The following is a 17,422-nucleotide window of genomic DNA, read 5'->3' as shown; positions in this document are numbered from 1 at the left end:
GCATGGTGGAAATTTCAGCTTCTGGTATCTTCCTTTTATTTGCAACTATATCTTTCATATACTTACCATAAGGAGGCGTTTTAAGCATTTCAGTCAAACGCATACGCAGTAAGATAGGTCTAATCATTTCAGCAAAGCGTTTGAAATCCTCCTCATCCTTTTTCTTGGATGGCTTAGGAGGAAAGGGCATGGGTTTCTGAACCCATGGTTCTCTTTCTTTACCATGTTTCCTAGCAATGAAGTCTTTCTTATCATAACGTTGATTCTTTGATTGTGGGTTATCAAGATCAACAACAGGTTCAATCTCTACATCATTATCATTACTAGGTTGAGCATCAACATGAACATCATTATCAACATTATTACTAGGTTCATGTTCATCACCAGATTGTGTCTCAGGATCAGAAATAGAAATATCATTGGGATTCTCAGGTGTGTCTATAGCAGGTTCCCTAGCATGGAAAGTCCTATCAGTTTTATTTTTCTTTTTATTACTAGGACTAGGTGCATCAGTATTAATTCTCTAAGAATCTTGCTCAACTCTCTTAGGATGGCCTTCAGGATACAAAGGTTCCTGGGTCATTTTACCACCTCTAGTCATAACCCTAACAACATTATCATTATTCTTACTATTCAACTCATTAAGCAAATCATCTTGTGCCTTAAGTACTTGTTATACTTGAGTTGTAACCATGGAAGCATGTTTACTAATAATCTTAAGATCATTAACGGTTCTACTCATATAATCACCCAAGTGGTCAAGCATGTAAGCATTACGTTTCAATTGTCTACTAACATAAGCATTGAAGTTTTCTTGTTTAACAATAAAATTATCAAACTCATCCAAGCATTAACTAGCAGACTTATTATGAGGAATATCACCATCATCAAATCTATAGACAGAGTTTACCTCTACTACCTGTGTCGGGTCATCAAGACCATGTATTTCTTCAATAGGCGGTAAATTCTTAACATCTTCAACTTTAATACCTTTTTCTTTCATAGATTTCTTTGCCCCTCGCAAATCTTCAGGACTGAGAAATAGAATACCCCTTTTCTTCGGAGTTGGCTTAGGAGTTTGTTTAGGAAGTGTCCAATCATTATCATTACTCAATATATTATTCAATAGCAATTTAGCTTGCTCAATAGTTCTTTCCTGAAAACACAACCAGCACAACTATCCAGGTGGTCTCTGGAAGCATCGCTTAGTCCATTATAAAAGATATCAAGTATTTCATTTTTCTTGAGAGGATGATTAGGCAAAGCATTAAGTAATTGGAGAAGCCTTCCCCAAGCTTGTGGGAGACTCTCTTCTTCAATTTGCACAAAGTTAAATATTTCCTGTAAGGCAACTTATTTCTTATGAGCAAGATTTTTTTAGAGAAGTAATATATCATGTCATGGGGACTACGCATACAACCAGGAGCAAGAGAATTAAACCATAACTTAGCATCACCCTTTAATGAGAAAGGAAACAACTTAAGAATATAGTAATAGCGAATATTTTCCTCGTGAGGAAATAGGGTGGATATATCATTCAATTTAGTAAGATGTGCCACAACAGTTTCAGATTCATAACCATAGAAAGGATCAGAGTCAACCAAAGTAATTAACTCAGGATCAATGGAGAATTAATAATCCTTATCAGTAACAAAGATAGGTGAAGTAGCAAACATAGGGTCATAATGCATTCTAGCATTCAAAGACTTTTCTTTCAGCTTAGCTAACAGTTTCTTAAGATCGTCTCTATCATTACAAGCAAGAAAGTCTCTAGCAGTTTTCTCGTCCATAATATAACCCTCAGGTACAACAGGAAATTCATATCTAGGGGGAGAATTATAATCTTCAGTTTCAATAATATCATCAGTTTTCGGTAATTTCATTCTCTCTAACCCTAGCAAGTTGTTCATCAAGAAATTCACCAAGTGGCACAGTATTATCAAGCATAGAAGTAGTATCATCATAAGCATCATGCATAGTAGAAGTGGCAACATCAATAACATGCGACATATCAGAATCAATGGTAGGTGTAGCTTTCGCAAGTTTACTCAAAACAGAAGGTGAATCAAGTGCAGAGCTAGATGGCAGTTCCTTACCTCCCATCGTAGTTGAGGGGAAAATCTTGGTTCTTTGATATTTCAAATTCCTCATAGTGATCAACAGATATAAATTCCAAGTTACTCGAAGAATAGAGCTATGCTCCCCAGCAACGGCGTCAGAAAAAGGTCTTGATAACCCACAAGTATAGGGGATCGCAACAGTTTTTGAGGGTAGACTATTCAACCCAAATTTATTGATTCGACACAAGGGGAGCCAAAGAATATTCTCAAGTATTAGCAGTTGAGTTGTCAATTCAACCACACCTGAAAGACTTAATATCCGCATCAAAGTATTTAGTAGCAAAGTAGTATGGAAGTAGCGGTAACGGTGGCAAAAGTAACAATAACAGTTTTGTAGCAATCGTAACAGTGGCAACAGAAAAGTAACGAAGCAAAGATCAATATGAAACGAGCTCGTAGGCAATGGATCAATGATGGATAATTACGTCGGATGGCATTCATCATGCAACAGTTATAACATAGGGTGACACAGGTAGCTCCAATTCATCAATATAATGTAGGCATGTATTCTGAATATAGTCATACGTGCTTATGGAAAATAACATGCATGACATCTTTTGTCCTACCCTCCCATGGCAGCGGGGTCCTATTGGAAACTAAGGGATATTAAGGCCTCCTTTTAATAGAGTACCGGACCAAAGCATTAGCACTTATTGAATACATGAACTCCTCAAACTACAGTCATCACCGGGAAGTGTCCCGACTATTGTCACTCCAGGGTTGCCGGATCATAACACGTAGTAGGTGACTATAACTTGCAAGATAGGATCAAGAACAAAAATATATTCCAGGGCGAAGTTTACCATGAATAAATCCAAGCTAAACTGGGGGTTAATGTTGGGGATATTCCCCACGACCAAGACCCGACTTGGAGCATGACCCGACAAAGGCCCAAAGACGCTATGAGTCATATTGTTTCTCAAGTCATAGTGGCGTGTCAAGGAGAGGGTTGATGGCCCATTATATGACCCGACTACGGGTTGGCTCATAAAGGAGCAAGCGGGCCGGCTTATGAAGAAGGCCCATGTATAGGAATTTCCCTAACTTGGAAGGCAAGATGAGTAGGAGTTAGAGTAGGATACGGGTTGTCACTTCGACCCTGAATCTGTTGTAAACCTATGGACTCAACTTGTTATATAAAGGGGAGCCCCTAGGACAAAAAGACTAAGTTGCAATATATTAAGAGCTAGGTTAGGGAATCTGCATCCTTATAATCGAGACCTCCAGCAATATCAATCAAACAGGCAGTAGGTCTTTACCTCCACCGTGAGGGGCCAAACCTGAGTAAACTTGTGTCCTTCGTTCCCGATCAACCCCGTTCAAGCGACCACCTAGTTACGATGGCCTCCAGACTTAGTCCTTTCACGAGGACATCTGCCGTGACAAAACCACGATAGAAATGGTGTCGCAATTTCAGATATTATCAAATAAGAAAAGTTTGACTTGGTCTCAACTTTCTAGAAAACTAGATGATACCCCGCACGTTGTTGCGAAACCAATTGAAATATATTTCAATGCAGCTATGGGGTTCCATTCGCGATACCACAAATTGCAATTGAGCGCCCAACTCATTTGGAGCTTTCCATACATTAGTTGCACGGCTTCCTGGACGTCCTCGTAGAATTACTTGGTTTGTCTTTGCGGCAATGGCTTGGACCTTATGGCATGCCAGGAACAAAGCTGTAATTGAAGGAAGATTTATTAAGCATCCTGTTGATATCATCTATAAAATGATCATTTTTATGCAGCTATGGAAACCACTAAGCAAGATGGAGGACGCTTCAACCATTGTGGTACTACTGGAGAAGCTCCGAGCGCTCGCCTCCCAGCTACGGTGGCATAGGACCCATGATGATCAGCAGGGAGGCTGAGGGCCTCTGCCGTCAGGTTTCACGTCGCCTCGCTTCGTCGGTTGCGCCGGCATTCATCGTCCCCGCTAGACGGTGTCGACGTGTTATTTGGCCTGGTGCCTCGGCCCTTTGGGTCTGTATCAAACCTTTTTCTTTTCTTGTTCCTTTCTTTGAACTCCGTTGAACTTGGGTTTGTACTTGTAAGGGCTTCAGCTTGCTAAAGCTGGGCAACATGCCTCCTCCTCTCTCTCTCTCTCTCTATCTATCTATCAATTTGATTGTATGAACATCAGTGTTTGTATTAATAATATATTGTATATCTTTGATAAATTTTTATAAAAGATATAAACTATCAAAAAAAGAAAATTGGCAAGGAAAATATGGAGGCAACTGGTAAAACAATATATGGATAGCAGAAAATATAACAGGTTGAATATGTGAAATATATAGGAATATTTTACATGATAATATAAGGACAAAAATTTGAAAGGTAGGCATTGTTGAAATAATTATCTCGCATATACAAATAAACTAAAGGGAAAGTTGAGTATTGGTGAGTGTTAAGCACTTTTAGGTCAACCTGTGAAGTAAATCCTTTGTGCACTTTATTCTGTCTAAGAAAATTCATAGAAAAATTGAGAAGATTTTAGTACTACCTCCTATTTTTTTACTAATGGTTCTTTGATGTCCGTCAGCACATTGAATTTGAATTCAGATCTGCCAAAAATGATATATTCCCGTGGTAATAACAACTATATGGAGACATGCACAAAGAGGGATCAATTTGATCCATATGTGTAGATTCTATCGGACGTGCAGGCACATAATTTTCCTATTGGATTTATGAGACCATATAGAAGATTGTTTATGCCAAACCATTAGCTGCAATAGTTGAAACTTTGCGCCAAATAAAACTATGTGAAAACCTTAACTTTCTCAGTGCATAGGCCCTCATGGGATAACTTGGATAAAATCACCATGTGTCTTGTGTTTCTACATCCATCGAATAGCCAAACATAGCTAACGGTAGCTAAAGATTAAATTATCATAACTTCTAAGAAAATTCATCATAGATCTTAAGTACTGAGCTACATCAGTTTCAACGGTTTGGTCATTGCAAATATGAAGAACTAACATTAGGAAATTAATATATTGTGCAATACAACTAACACTCATAAGAATTTTCGCTTTTTCTTAAGTAATGTCAATCTGAAGATGAAAATATAGAACTAACCACACGCATAGACACGCCCGCGCGCAAACACTAAGCTAGTTCAAAGCCTGTACTGTTGCTAAGTCATATGCCACAATCAAGTATCATTTTGTGAGCTATGTTTGGCTATTTGTTTTGCACCTAAAAATATCTCAGATCTTCACTGGAGGCCAACTGCAATAATATCACCAATTTCACGGAAGTTCAAAGTTATTTAGGAAATTTTTTATCATAGCAGGGAAAATGCGTACATGAAAACAAAACCGACCATTCCCCATCTGGCCAGATAGGTGTGTGTCGATGGTGCTTAAACTGGTATAAACCGGCAAAAAATCGTTCATGAGAAACTCAACCTGTATCATGGATGATTGTTCTCCATAATCTGAGTGATGACAGTACCATACCCATGCATATGTGCATGCTATATAAAAAAACGAAAATACTAACGCCCACACGTGTGGCAATATTGCAACTCGCCTACACGCTTGGATCACCGTCCAGTTAAGTTTGCACGAATCTTAACACATCGAGGCAGTTTTCGTGTGCCACGTAGGACAAGGCCGGTGTGTGGGCGTTGGAGAGATCGCCCACACGCCCTACAGCACGCGGTTGCCAGCTACGTTGTGTGGGCGAACTAGTTTTTGCCCACACAGCCATCACCTAGTCCACGCGCGTGTGGGCGAACTGCTTTTCGCCCACACAACAGTCGTACGTTGTTGGATGGCAAGTGCAGTTGCGCGTACATGGAAACTATGATTCGTTTGCTAGACGACAACTGCAGTTGCGCGTACGTGGCAATCAGATAAACATACATGACAACTGTGGTTAACCACACGTGGCAACTAGGTAAACACACATGGCAACTATTGTTTAATCATATGTGGCAAGTAATTAATCACACACGACAACTATGGTTTGATTACACGCGGCAACTATCATAAATTAGACATGGCAACTATAGTTAACTAAAACAGAGAGAGTTGCCATGCTTTTACAACCATATTTGCCATCCCAGATAACTACATCTGCCATCCCGGATGGCAACTAAATCGTCATCCCGCGGGTACCTAATGTAGCTGCGTCAGGACGTGTGGGCATATTTGCTTCGTACCACACGCGCGGGATGGGGATGAATAGTATTTGTTAGGCGTGTGGCACGAAGTAGCTGCCCCGTGTGGGCATATTTGCTTCGTACCACATGTGTGGGCAATTCTACTGTTCGCCCACACATAACCATTGTGGGCTGCCCCGTGCTCATGCCACACACGGTGTGTGGGCGAATGCCTATTGTACCATACGTGTGGTGGATATCGGTGTTATAAAAAAATTAGCAATTCCGATAAGATACCATCCTCTCCAATGGTTCGTATCTAGGTGTTTACCTTACTAAAATTTCTTATCGGCTTGTCATCGGCAGCTTAATGTGCTACAAAATCCACACAAATAAAATTCAAATAATGCGGGTTCGGTTATATGTGAATCAGTTGATGCCCGCATGTGGTGCAGAGCCTTGGGAGTGGATGCACGAATCGATAGATGGGTACCTTGCAATCAGCGGTGGAATCTGACTGGACATCAACCCTAGAGAGATGGTTTCCTGGAAAAAAGATGACTGTTAGTGCCATGGACTGCAAAATGCATCTCTAACAGGGATCCCATCAGGAGAGGCGAACTATGAATGAGAGATTGGAGGTTGAGGACAATATGGACGACCACATGTGGAGAGAAACAATTGAGAAAAAAGAACTCCACCTGATCCCCTCCATCTACTCTTGCCGGAATGAAGCCAGTAGGGGACGACGAAAGGCAAATTGGCCGAGGTGCATCAGCGGTTTTTTGGACCGGTAAATTCGTTGGAGATGGGATTCCGGCGGCCAGAGCCAGAGGAGTGAACAGCCGGAGAAAATCTCGGAGAGCCGTCGGAGGAGGACCAGTAGTCACGGCGGACCAGGAGACTCATCGGAGGAGAATCGGACAGGTGATCATACCTGAGCCGGAGAGATGACGCCGAGAAGAGGAATCCCAGAGTCGTAAGATGAGATCTCCGCCGTCGCGATGAATGCAGAGCGGAGGCAGGGCCATCGGTCCTGCCGGAGGGGTATCAGACGGGAGCTTGGTCGCTGCGCTAAACGAAGAGGGGGATCGTGATAGCAGTCCTGCCCAAGGAGCGTGAGACGGGAGCATGTCCGCCAAGCCGGGCGACCGCCGCGGGAGGCATCTTGATATAAGTATAAGTATAAGTATTATAAGTATCTAGGGAGAACATGAGCTCTCTCAGAGCTTAGCCACTCTCGGCCGTCAGATCGATTTTTTGATGCGATTTTGACCGTCGGATCTCCATCCCGGACAATCTGGGCCGCCGGATCGAAAACGGACACTGCTACAATGAATAGTTTCAACTCGTTTGTGCCACCGCGTGTTATTTCAGTGCCCCGCCGAGGGTATTTTGGTCATTTCGCATACAGATATAAATTGGCGGCAGCTCCCGTGCTAAAACCTAGCCGCCGCCTCCTCCCTCGCTCGCTTCCACTCCTCCCGCAGCCGCCACCTCCTCCCTCCCACGCAGCCGCCTCCCTCCCTCACTCGCTCCTCATCCGGCGACGGCGGCTCCCACACCCGCGTTCTTCCTCCCCCAACACGCCCCGCTCGGCCCCGCACGCCTAGGCGGCTTCCACCAACCACGGCGACGGCGCAGCGGCCACGGAGGAGGGCGGCGGATCAGCGGCGCCGGCGATGGCGTCCGTGGCAGCGGTGGAGGGCGCGGCTTCGTTCGGTGCTGTTGCGCGCGCAGCAGGCGGCGGCGCGGCCGGGGCGCGCGTCAGAGTCGATGCGCGTGGTGGCGGTGAACAAGACGAAGCCCGTGGGCGTCATCCACGGCGCGGACGACGCCGGCCACCGCTGCTTCGGCTAGAACTACGTCCAGGAGCTCATCGACAAGGCCCCCCAGGTTGTACCCCCAGCTGAGATGAATGAAATTTTTATCCCCTTTCACCGCGTGAAAGAACTGCTGATTGGAACGTGAATGGAAAACAAGTCTCTCTCTCTCTCTCTCTCTCTCTCTCTCTCTCTCTCTCTCTCGTGCTTCTGCTCGCCCGGGATGCAGCTCTTCAGTGAGCTCGACAAGGTCTGTCTTCTCTTCCCCATCTCTCTCTCTCTCTCTCTCTCTCTCTCTCTCAAATCCCCAGCGCTCACATTTGGTCTGCTCTTCTCTTGTAGATGTGCTTGAAGAAAAGGGCCATTGGATTGTACAGGAAAAATGGGATGTTGTTCTTTGCTGCTTCACCTAGCCTTGCTGCTCAACCACGTTGCCCCTGGTAAGCTTGATGCTCTCCATCCTCCTTAGATTTGTATATGTCTGCTACTAAAACAACAACCACCACCAATTAGCCTGGCATGCCACTGTTTGGGTATTTAATTGCTGCACCATTCCAGTTGAACTGACATCTCTCTCTCATGAGGTTTGCTTGTGTTATGTTCCTTTCCACTAACATGAAATTAACTGTGATGTCCTTCTAATTATTTTGTACCAAGAATTTTAGCTAGGACATAAAAGGCATAAAACCTTGAGGAAGGAATTGTGTGTGCCGCAACTGGATAATTTGTGTGAGTTGGGTGTATCGTTAGGGGACCAACCTGAATTGTTCTTATTGTTGTTGCATATGTGAAATGAAATTTCTTCTCTTGCTATGTGCTAGCCTGCAATACATGATAAGCACACCTGTCACCATTGGTTCATGTTATACTATTGAGACATGCTGATTAATTTATGGTCTTCCACTCCATTATCTCCTTTTGATTGTTGGTTTGATGTACTCTGCTATGATGCTTCTTGGGTCAATTTAGTTAATTTTTGGTGCTCTTGCTTTATTTACCTCTGCTATGATCTATGTTTTTTAGATATATTTGTTTAAACCCTTCTGATTGTCGCTCTTCTTTGTCTTTTGCAGGTATTGTTGTTGTGGGTTGGTGCTGCTGCTGTTGCAGGGGCAGCAGTGTCTCTAAGCAAACAGGTTGTTGTGTACCTACGACATAGGTTAAACTGTGGGCTTACTTTTCTTAGGTCAAGGCTCTGCTAGATGCCATCTTTAAGTTGGTGTGTACCTACAAAATAGGTCATTCGTACCTAGCTCAATGCTCTTGAAGTTATCTCTAAGTAAACATTGTTTACCCATTACATTGTTAATTCCAGTTGCTTGGTTGATTATCGTCGTACAATATAATTCAGAGAACACTATTGTGTTTGTTTATTCATAGAAAACACTTCAAAGTCTGCTGATAGATCATAATGGACTTCCTACTTGGATAGATGCCCTCACTCATAATTTTTCTATCTCTATTTATTTTCTACCAACTTCACTAAGATTAGAGATATGACGTTTCCTACCTCTAATTACTTCTCTACTGGCTTCACTTAAATTAGAGATACGATGGTAGATAATCTTGGCCCACGAGCGGCACGGCTCATTTAACCCAGAGAAGTGGAAGGATTTAGTTTAAGACGGACAAATGATCATGTCCATTAGCTATTTTCTAATTATGAGATATATAGCTCTCTGGATAGATGCATGTTCACTTCCTTTTTGTTTCTTTTTATTTGTTTGGCTACTCTTGGGCTGCAGTGGTATGTGAAATGTTGCAACAAAAATGCCGAATAATGGAAACCAAGTCAATTATGTGATTCAGATGTATCTTTCAGCATATCAATCTTAGTCCAGGTGGTTTCCTACTTAGTGCTTTGGGAGGGATATATGCATTTTGGTTCATATCGATGTTTGTAGGGTGTGCCCAGTTTTCAGTGCACTGCAGTACCTGTTCAGGTTAGTCGTGTTCAGGTTAGTGCTTTGGGAGAAATATGTGTATGTGTTCCAGGATCCAGTAGGCCACCTTCTCATTGTTGTTTATATATGCACCAAGCATTGGTTGCTGCTTGCTAATTATAGTTGCCATTGTGATTAATAACAGGTATTTTTACGGTTTACTTAATTTTCTACCTTCTCATTGCTGTTACTCGCTAGCAGCAGAAATATTCAGCTTATTCATGAGGTAACAGCAGGGTCTGTTGCGCTGAATCTTTGAGATGAAACCAAACCAAACTAATACATACCTAGCATCCGTCCAGAAGTCTTGATTACGGAATATATATGGTCCCATTTTAAGTTTCAGAGGATATGCTCGGTTATCTGTTCTTTTGTAGGGATTTGAGAAAAAAGAAAAGAAAAAACACTTATAATAAGGCAATGGCTTCGTGAGAAAGCACAAGAAATATCGTTGCGCGGCAGCAAGGCATACCTTAATTTGCTTCATGGTGAACTGGAAATGTGCTTTTATGTCAAACTGAAAAAAAATATGTTGTCTGCTAGCACCGTAGTATGTCCATCCATTAACCACTATTTTGTCGAAATACAGGCCTCTGTTTCTGGTTATTACAAGCTAGGTAGTATTGTGGCAGTGATCGGAAACTTCTACATGACTCATCACCATCATGTCCATGCCCCAGACTTGGGTGAGTGCTCAAGGTTTGAAAATAAGTGCCGACTAGAATAGCATGTCTTACAGCAACATTTCTCATGCTTTTAAATGACCATTGTGTTTCTAATTCTACAGGAAGAATTTTGTAGTTCCACTGTTGGATTCCAAGCAGGCAATTCATGATCAGCCTTGCGCAAGCTATGGAGTTTCAATAAATCGATTGACAGGTAGAGTGACTGCTGGGGTCATAAACGAAGAAACAATGAAGTCACTGGACAACAAAACGGATTATTTATTCCCAATGTCGTTGCTCTTGCAAAATTGCAGGCCTATTGGTTATGTGGTAAGCAACCACTGGACTCTTTCTACAAGCACATAAATGTTGATGATGTACATAACAATGATTGTTACCTATTTATCTTAACTGTGACCTTGCTTTAGCATTTCAGAAACATTGTAGTTGCTTATTTGTATTCTATACTTTTGGGTGCTTTTACCAGTACCTTGCTTATGTTTGTACAGTACTACTGGATATCTGATGGAGCTTCCATTGTCGTACTGCTTATTCCACCCCTTGCTTTGCTTTCCCCTTTTCTGGCTGGTCTCGATGCACTTTTCAGCCGAGGACCAAAAAGATATCCTGTGCCCCATATTTCTACACTTGAATACTACTTCTGTCCCTGTCGAGTTCGATATGGATATGCCCCAAAATGTATTTTTGTTTTGCTAAACAGTTTAATGCAATTTAGTGATAAAATATGTCTTCTATTTATGTACACTTCCTCTCAATCACCATTATGGTCCCAGTTATCCATGTTTATGTACGTGTTGTCTGCAGGTGGTTATGTTGGTTTTATCTTCCGGTTGGTTGTTAGTCCCCTACAAGAGTTGTCACAATATGAAAAGGCTCCAAAAGGTGTCACGGTCAGGAATCTTTTTTCCAGGCATCCGGTGATGATTAGGTAACCAAACCATATCACAAGATGTGTGTTTGTGTGGTCTGGCAAAGTAATGCTCTTCTTTTGTGGTATGTGGAAAGTAATGCTCTCTTTGTTATTCATTTTTGGAGCCGTTAAATATTTTTGCCCTCGTAATAGTTTTAGATGTTATGCCTTAGCATATTATATCAACGAGAAGTGAATGTGTTTTAGCTCGTATCTTCTAAATTAGTGTCCTCCACCGATATCAGAAATTAGTGGTTCATATCATGTTTTGTATTTCTGTTGTATCGTGTACTTCAAAATTTGTATCTCAACCTAGCCTTCTTAGTGATAATTTTAGTGGAAGACATTAGAATTCTTTTCGAGTATGAGGACTGTTATTTATTAACAACAAGTATTTATCACATTTAACAGAAATAGTCTCCTTATTAACAGAAATACACTGATCCTATTCTACCACTATAATTTAGTTCATGTGCTGTAGGCATCACCGTCATTGCAATTCCTAAAGATGTGGAATTCTCATACTAATGCCGCTAATATATATGCTCAAGAGGTCTCAAATTGAAAGCTAGGCATACTCTTCTTGATAAATTGTGTTTTATAACCAGATCAAGAAAGTTTTTGTATTTCATGATTAAGAGATGAAGTCATGTTTGCCAATGTCACCCATAAATACACTAATTATTTTCCATCCGGAGCTCATTTCCATGTCTGCTCTGGAATATTTTCCTACAGAGAAGAGGGCCACAGTACCAATTGGGCAGACTTTGTCAAGGCGGCGGGAATAAAAGAATAACATATACTCAGATAAGGATCTCGCCTTCAAGATTATAAGGGGAAATTATTGCTCCCTGTCCTGTCCATACGCTTTAGAAGGAAATCACAAGTGTATTTTCTATACAAAACCATCATGTGGTCATCTATATTACGAACTATTCACACCAGATTCATATGGAATGGCACTCATGGTGGTAGTTGAACCAAAGCTATCTATCAGTATGCCTAACTATGGCTTCGTAGTTTTAGTGCATCCACTGCCATTGTGTTGGCTTTTGCTCTCTAATGTTCCTACTTGTACTACTGAACTTAATGTCAACTAACTAGCTTTTGTAATATCATGGCTGCATTGAACTTGATGTTGCCTTACTTCTGCGGCCGGTTAGTTTTTATAATCTCATGACTTTGTTGAACTCGATGATGTTATGCTCCTGAAATGTTTGTTCTTTTCCATGAACCAGAAAATTGGTTGTTCTATTACATGTGCTAAACTTGCCTTCCTACTAATGCATCATGCGATTTGATCTTCCGCTGTTTGGCCATGTCGGTTGGACCGGCACCCTCATGCCAAGGCGTGTTGCCGATCTAGTGAGACAGGATCCTGGACGCCTCGTAGGATGTACAGAGGGAAAAGGAGGCGATGGGTTTGGGCTTAATCAGGAAGGCCGCGTGGGCAGTGGGGAATCCTAAACGCTTCAGTTTTTCTTCCAGGGAAAATATTTGGTCAGAATTGAAGAGGTGGGCTTGAGTGGGACTACATGAGATGTGACATGATGGGATATAATTGGATGCTGACGTGTCTATGCTGCATGTTGAGATAAATCAAATAGTGGGGGTGAACTTCATAAGTATATAGGATTAGTCAAAAGTGACTAGCTTCTCCCCTAGGGCGAGAGTGCTAGCTAGCACAATCGAAAACATATACTTGAAAGTATGTTCATTTTTTAACCCATTATCTACTTCAATATTGTGAACTGAGCCTAGTTTAGATGGTTAGGTTTTTTGTGGTAAAATTAACACAACGGTGCTCAAGTCCTAGACTTAGCATTGGTGCTCGCATTTTCCTAAATTTATTCCAGGCCTTTCGGTGATGCTCGTTCAATGGGAAATGACGTTTTCGTTGACTAAGGAGGCAGGTGTGGTAACTTCGTCAATCACAAGATGATGTGGCGGCTCAGTCTCTCAGACGTGCTCATTGGAGGTAAGGTGTGCGTGCGTCCGTAGGGATGAGTGTATATACGTACATATGAGGGTATTGTCTGTAGAGTGTTAATAAATCTACTTCAATATTAGTAGAATTCCTGTAAAAAAAATTGGTGTTTGTGGTAAACCAAAGCAACTTGAGCTAGGGAGGTAACAAAACTTGCCGATAAGAACGGCTGAGACTATTCCAATCTCATGACACATATTAGGCGGTCTCCGATGAGTGAAAGCATGGCCTTCACAGTGGGTCATGTTTTATTTGAAATGCTTTAAACCAGGATCATCTATTTTATCTTAGTTTACGTATTTCATTACCATTATTTTGGTGCAAGGAAAGCTAAGTTGACTCCAAAACTATAGTACCAAGCGGATTGATATATTGTGATATCTTTAGTGTCCAGTTTCCCTTATTAGCCAGTCAATTGTTTTCATAGTTTATAATGAGGCAGATATTTCTGCCAATCGTGAGAAGTTATGTTGCAATTCTACTTGGTTCCAATAGAGTTTGTGACAGAGAAAATAACATTGTTGTAATAGACATATACTGGTCCGTCCTTCCCAAAATCTTAGGCACCTAAGCTCTTTCAGAAAATCTCAAAATCTAAGGCGTGTTAGAAACCAGCTCCGGATATTCTTGCTTGTACGGTCGAAGTAATCTAACCATCGCTAATCGTGGATCAACCAACCATATTTGTTAAAGGATATCATGAAGGAAAACTTTCTGTAACCATGGCTTAGTAATTTGCATTTAGCGTTGCGCTAATTTCCGTGCCAAAAGCCTTCACGCACTGTATAATGGGAATGAGGGAGTAATTGTTAAGAAGTTAATCTTTTTGTTTGGAATATGCTCTCTTATCTCTAGGTTTCCATGCAAAAAAAAAGTAGATGGAAGGTGGAAGTGGCAATTGGCATGGCGCAAAAATGCTATCGCACTATCACCACCAACTACATAGCCAAAAGAATACTGTAGTATACAACAGATCGTATAAAATCCCCAAAGGAATGGAGCGGAAGGCGATGGGCTGGCCACGCGCACGTGGGCCAGCAGCAACTAGGGTCTCCACTTGGCAGCTTCCACCAACATTTTACCAACGGCACGGCCCACAAGTCTTAGGTTGCGAGACCCAGCCCAGCACCCCGCCCGCCCGCCTCCCCTCCCCTCCCCCGGCCGTCCATTACCTCGGCCGCCTCCACCTCTGCCTCCGCCTCCCCACGAGCGCTGGGGCTTCCAGATTCCTAGCCACATGACCCTCCGCACCGACGAGACACCAGAGACGGAGACATGGGGCTGAAGGGGTTCGTCGAGGGCGGCGCCGCCTCCGTCGTCGCCGGCTGCTCGACGCACCCGCTCGACCTCATCAAGGTCCGCATGCAGCTACAGGGCGAGGCGGCCCGGGCCCCGGCACCGGCCATGCGCTTCGCGCTCGTGTTCCCCCCCGGCGTGCAGCATCACCACCACCACGACCACCTCCTGCAGCCGCCGCGCAGGCCCGGGCCCATCGCCATCGGCGCGCAGATCTTGCGCGCGGAGGGCCCCGCAGGGCTGCTCTCCGGGGTGTCGGCCACCGTGCTGAGGCAGGCGGTCTACTCCTCGACGTCCATGGGGCTCTACGACACGATCAAGAGGAGGTGGGAACGGGAATCCGGCGGCACCGCGCTGCCGCTGCACCGGAAGATCGCGGCCGGGCTCGTCGCCGGCGGCGTCGGCGCGACCGTGGGCAACCCGGCCGACGTGGCCATGGTGCGGATGCAGGCGGACGGGCGGCTCCCCGCGGCCGAGCGGCGGAACTACCGGAGCGTCGCGCACGCCATCGCCCGGATCGCGCGCGACGAGGGCGTGCGCAGGCTCTGGCGCGGGTCGTCGCTCACGGTCAACCGCGCCATGATCGTGACGGCGTCGCAGCTGGCCACCTACGACCAGGCCAAGGAGGCAATCCTGTCCCGGCGCGGCCCGGGCGGCGACGGGCTGGCGACGCACGTGGCGGCCAGCTTCACGGCCGGCCTGGTGGCCGCTGCGGCGTCAAGCCCCGTGGACGTGGTCAAGACGAGGATCATGAACATGAAGGTGGAGCCGGGCGCCCCGCCGCCGTACGCCGGCGCGATCGACTGCGCCATCAAGACGGTGCGGTCGGAGGGCGCGCTGGCGCTGTACAAGGGCTTCATCCCAACGGTGACGCGACAGGGACCCTTCACCGTGGTGCTCTTCGTCACGCTCGAGCAGGTCCGGAAGCTGCTCAAAGACTTCGACTTCTGAGAGACCCAGGAAGACGGCATGGCCATCGCCAATCTGGCCCAGGAATGTAGCGTACCCCATTGGTAAAACTATGATCCCCTCCTCTCCCATAGATCGCAAGCAGCAGCTCCACACCGTAGTCTGTGCCTGTGCGGATTTGATAAATTATGGTGGAAATTTTGATGTGTGCTAATTTTTGATCATTTAGTGGGGAATTTTGATCTGTGCCACCTACTTTGTCTTGGTCAGTTCCTCATAACACATATCAGTAGACTATATGATTCTCATGGGTGTTCTAGAGCCGAACTCGGTTCAGGCTTACCAATTTTCACTGCGCTGTTATTTATTTTAGACCTCTGCCAGAAAGCAGAATGCTGGAATTAAACTTGCATCGGCCAATACAGACAAAGATGGGTAGGAAATGGGAAACAAATCAGCAGGCTTAGCATTTGAATAGGACCAGTTGTTTTTCTTGCACAAGGGGTAGGAGTACAGGACCAGCAGTTACCAAGTTACAATTACCATGTCTTGTAGTACAAGACATTGCATGATGATGAACCACACCCCAGGATTATTCTAACTTCGCATGAAGTGTGTTGTTTAGTGATTACTTCGGTAGATCTTATGCCTGCTGAGTGCTGACAAAGGCCAAATGATACCCCATTCCCTTGTTCATCTGGTAAGAAGAGTTATAAACAAATGAACGAACAGTCAAACGGACGGATGGCCCAACAAACATATGACAACAAGCATATGGCCATGCTCATTCAAGATCTGGCACATAAGTGCATCAGCATCGCCAATGTTTATTTCTTATGTCGACCATAAGCTGGGACCCAGGCAAAATAGACCGCATGCCTAATTTTTTCTGTGTACATACGAGACGCCCTAATGACACTGGCATGAGACATCAACGAATATTATGACTATCCAGTGTCCACACAGTTGTCCAAACGCGTTTGGTCCTTTGAACCGGTTGTTGGAGGAATAAAAACGTGCCACGGGGAAAAGGGGAACCAATTGGTCCGGTTCCAAAGCAAGAATATGGAGAAAGATATAGTGCTTTGCATTGCTGTGGATTCTAGAAGGGCATTTTAAAGCCTTTGTCGACAAGAAAATAGTAAGAGGAAAGTGAGTTCTTGTTTATATTAAAACAAAGTCGTTGTTGGTCCCATTACTAAAAGTTCGACTGATTCAAAGGCTCGACATTTTGGCTTTAAAACGGTCTGTGATGGCAGATGGACAATCATACATCTACCCAAGGTTGTCAAAATCACAATTCTATTATACATTCTACGACTTACAATCCGAACTAGCCACTATGATTCTATGATTTTGGTTAGTAGAATCTACTTTTTTATGATTCAGGGTTACGATTCTGACAACCTTGTGCATACCAATGCTCTTTCATATGTAGCATATTTGTTACTAAAGCAATGGAATTGCAGAATAGCGACAGTGATGGCGCTAGATCCTCAATGTTGCAACCAGCGTATGTCACTCCAGAACAGGTGTGTGGCGGTTGTCTCTTACGGCACCAGATGTTCGTGGAACATCAGAAGCATCACCTTCTTAGTGATTCGATATCTGACTGGCCCATGGATGTGATCTCC

At 43.9% G+C, this 17,422-nt stretch overlaps 1 protein-coding gene and 1 long non-coding RNA gene across 3 annotated transcripts; both read left to right on the top strand.

Annotated features, from left to right (window-relative positions):
• Positions 1–7,682: 7,682 nt before the first annotated feature.
• LOC141023436 (uncharacterized) lies at positions 7,683–12,786 on the top strand. 2 transcript variants are annotated; one of them, XR_012184873.1, is made up of 7 exons: positions 7,683–8,307; positions 8,400–8,497; positions 9,131–9,193; positions 10,590–10,686; positions 10,788–10,995; positions 11,491–11,679; positions 12,332–12,786. It is a non-coding gene; the product is annotated as an uncharacterized lncRNA (long non-coding RNA). The 2 variants fall into 2 exon arrangements; XR_012184872.1 differs by having other exon boundaries at positions 9,131–10,488.
• A 1,889-nt stretch (positions 12,787–14,675) lies between these two features.
• Positions 14,676–16,140, top strand: LOC109751311 (mitochondrial uncoupling protein 5). Its single transcript, XM_020310203.4, has one exon. It carries the CDS (start codon positions 14,859–14,861, stop codon positions 15,828–15,830), a length of 972 nt encoding a protein of 323 aa, XP_020165792.1. The 5' UTR covers positions 14,676–14,858; the 3' UTR covers positions 15,831–16,140.
• Positions 16,141–17,422: the final 1,282 nt, after the last annotated feature.

Source organism: Aegilops tauschii, chromosome 5 (genome assembly GCF_002575655.3).
Source record: "Aegilops tauschii subsp. strangulata cultivar AL8/78 chromosome 5, Aet v6.0, whole genome shotgun sequence".
NCBI classification, from domain to species: domain Eukaryota; kingdom Viridiplantae; phylum Streptophyta; class Magnoliopsida; order Poales; family Poaceae; genus Aegilops; species Aegilops tauschii.
The sequence above is the reverse complement of the archived record's forward strand: the minus strand, read 5'-3'. Positions and strand labels throughout refer to the sequence as shown.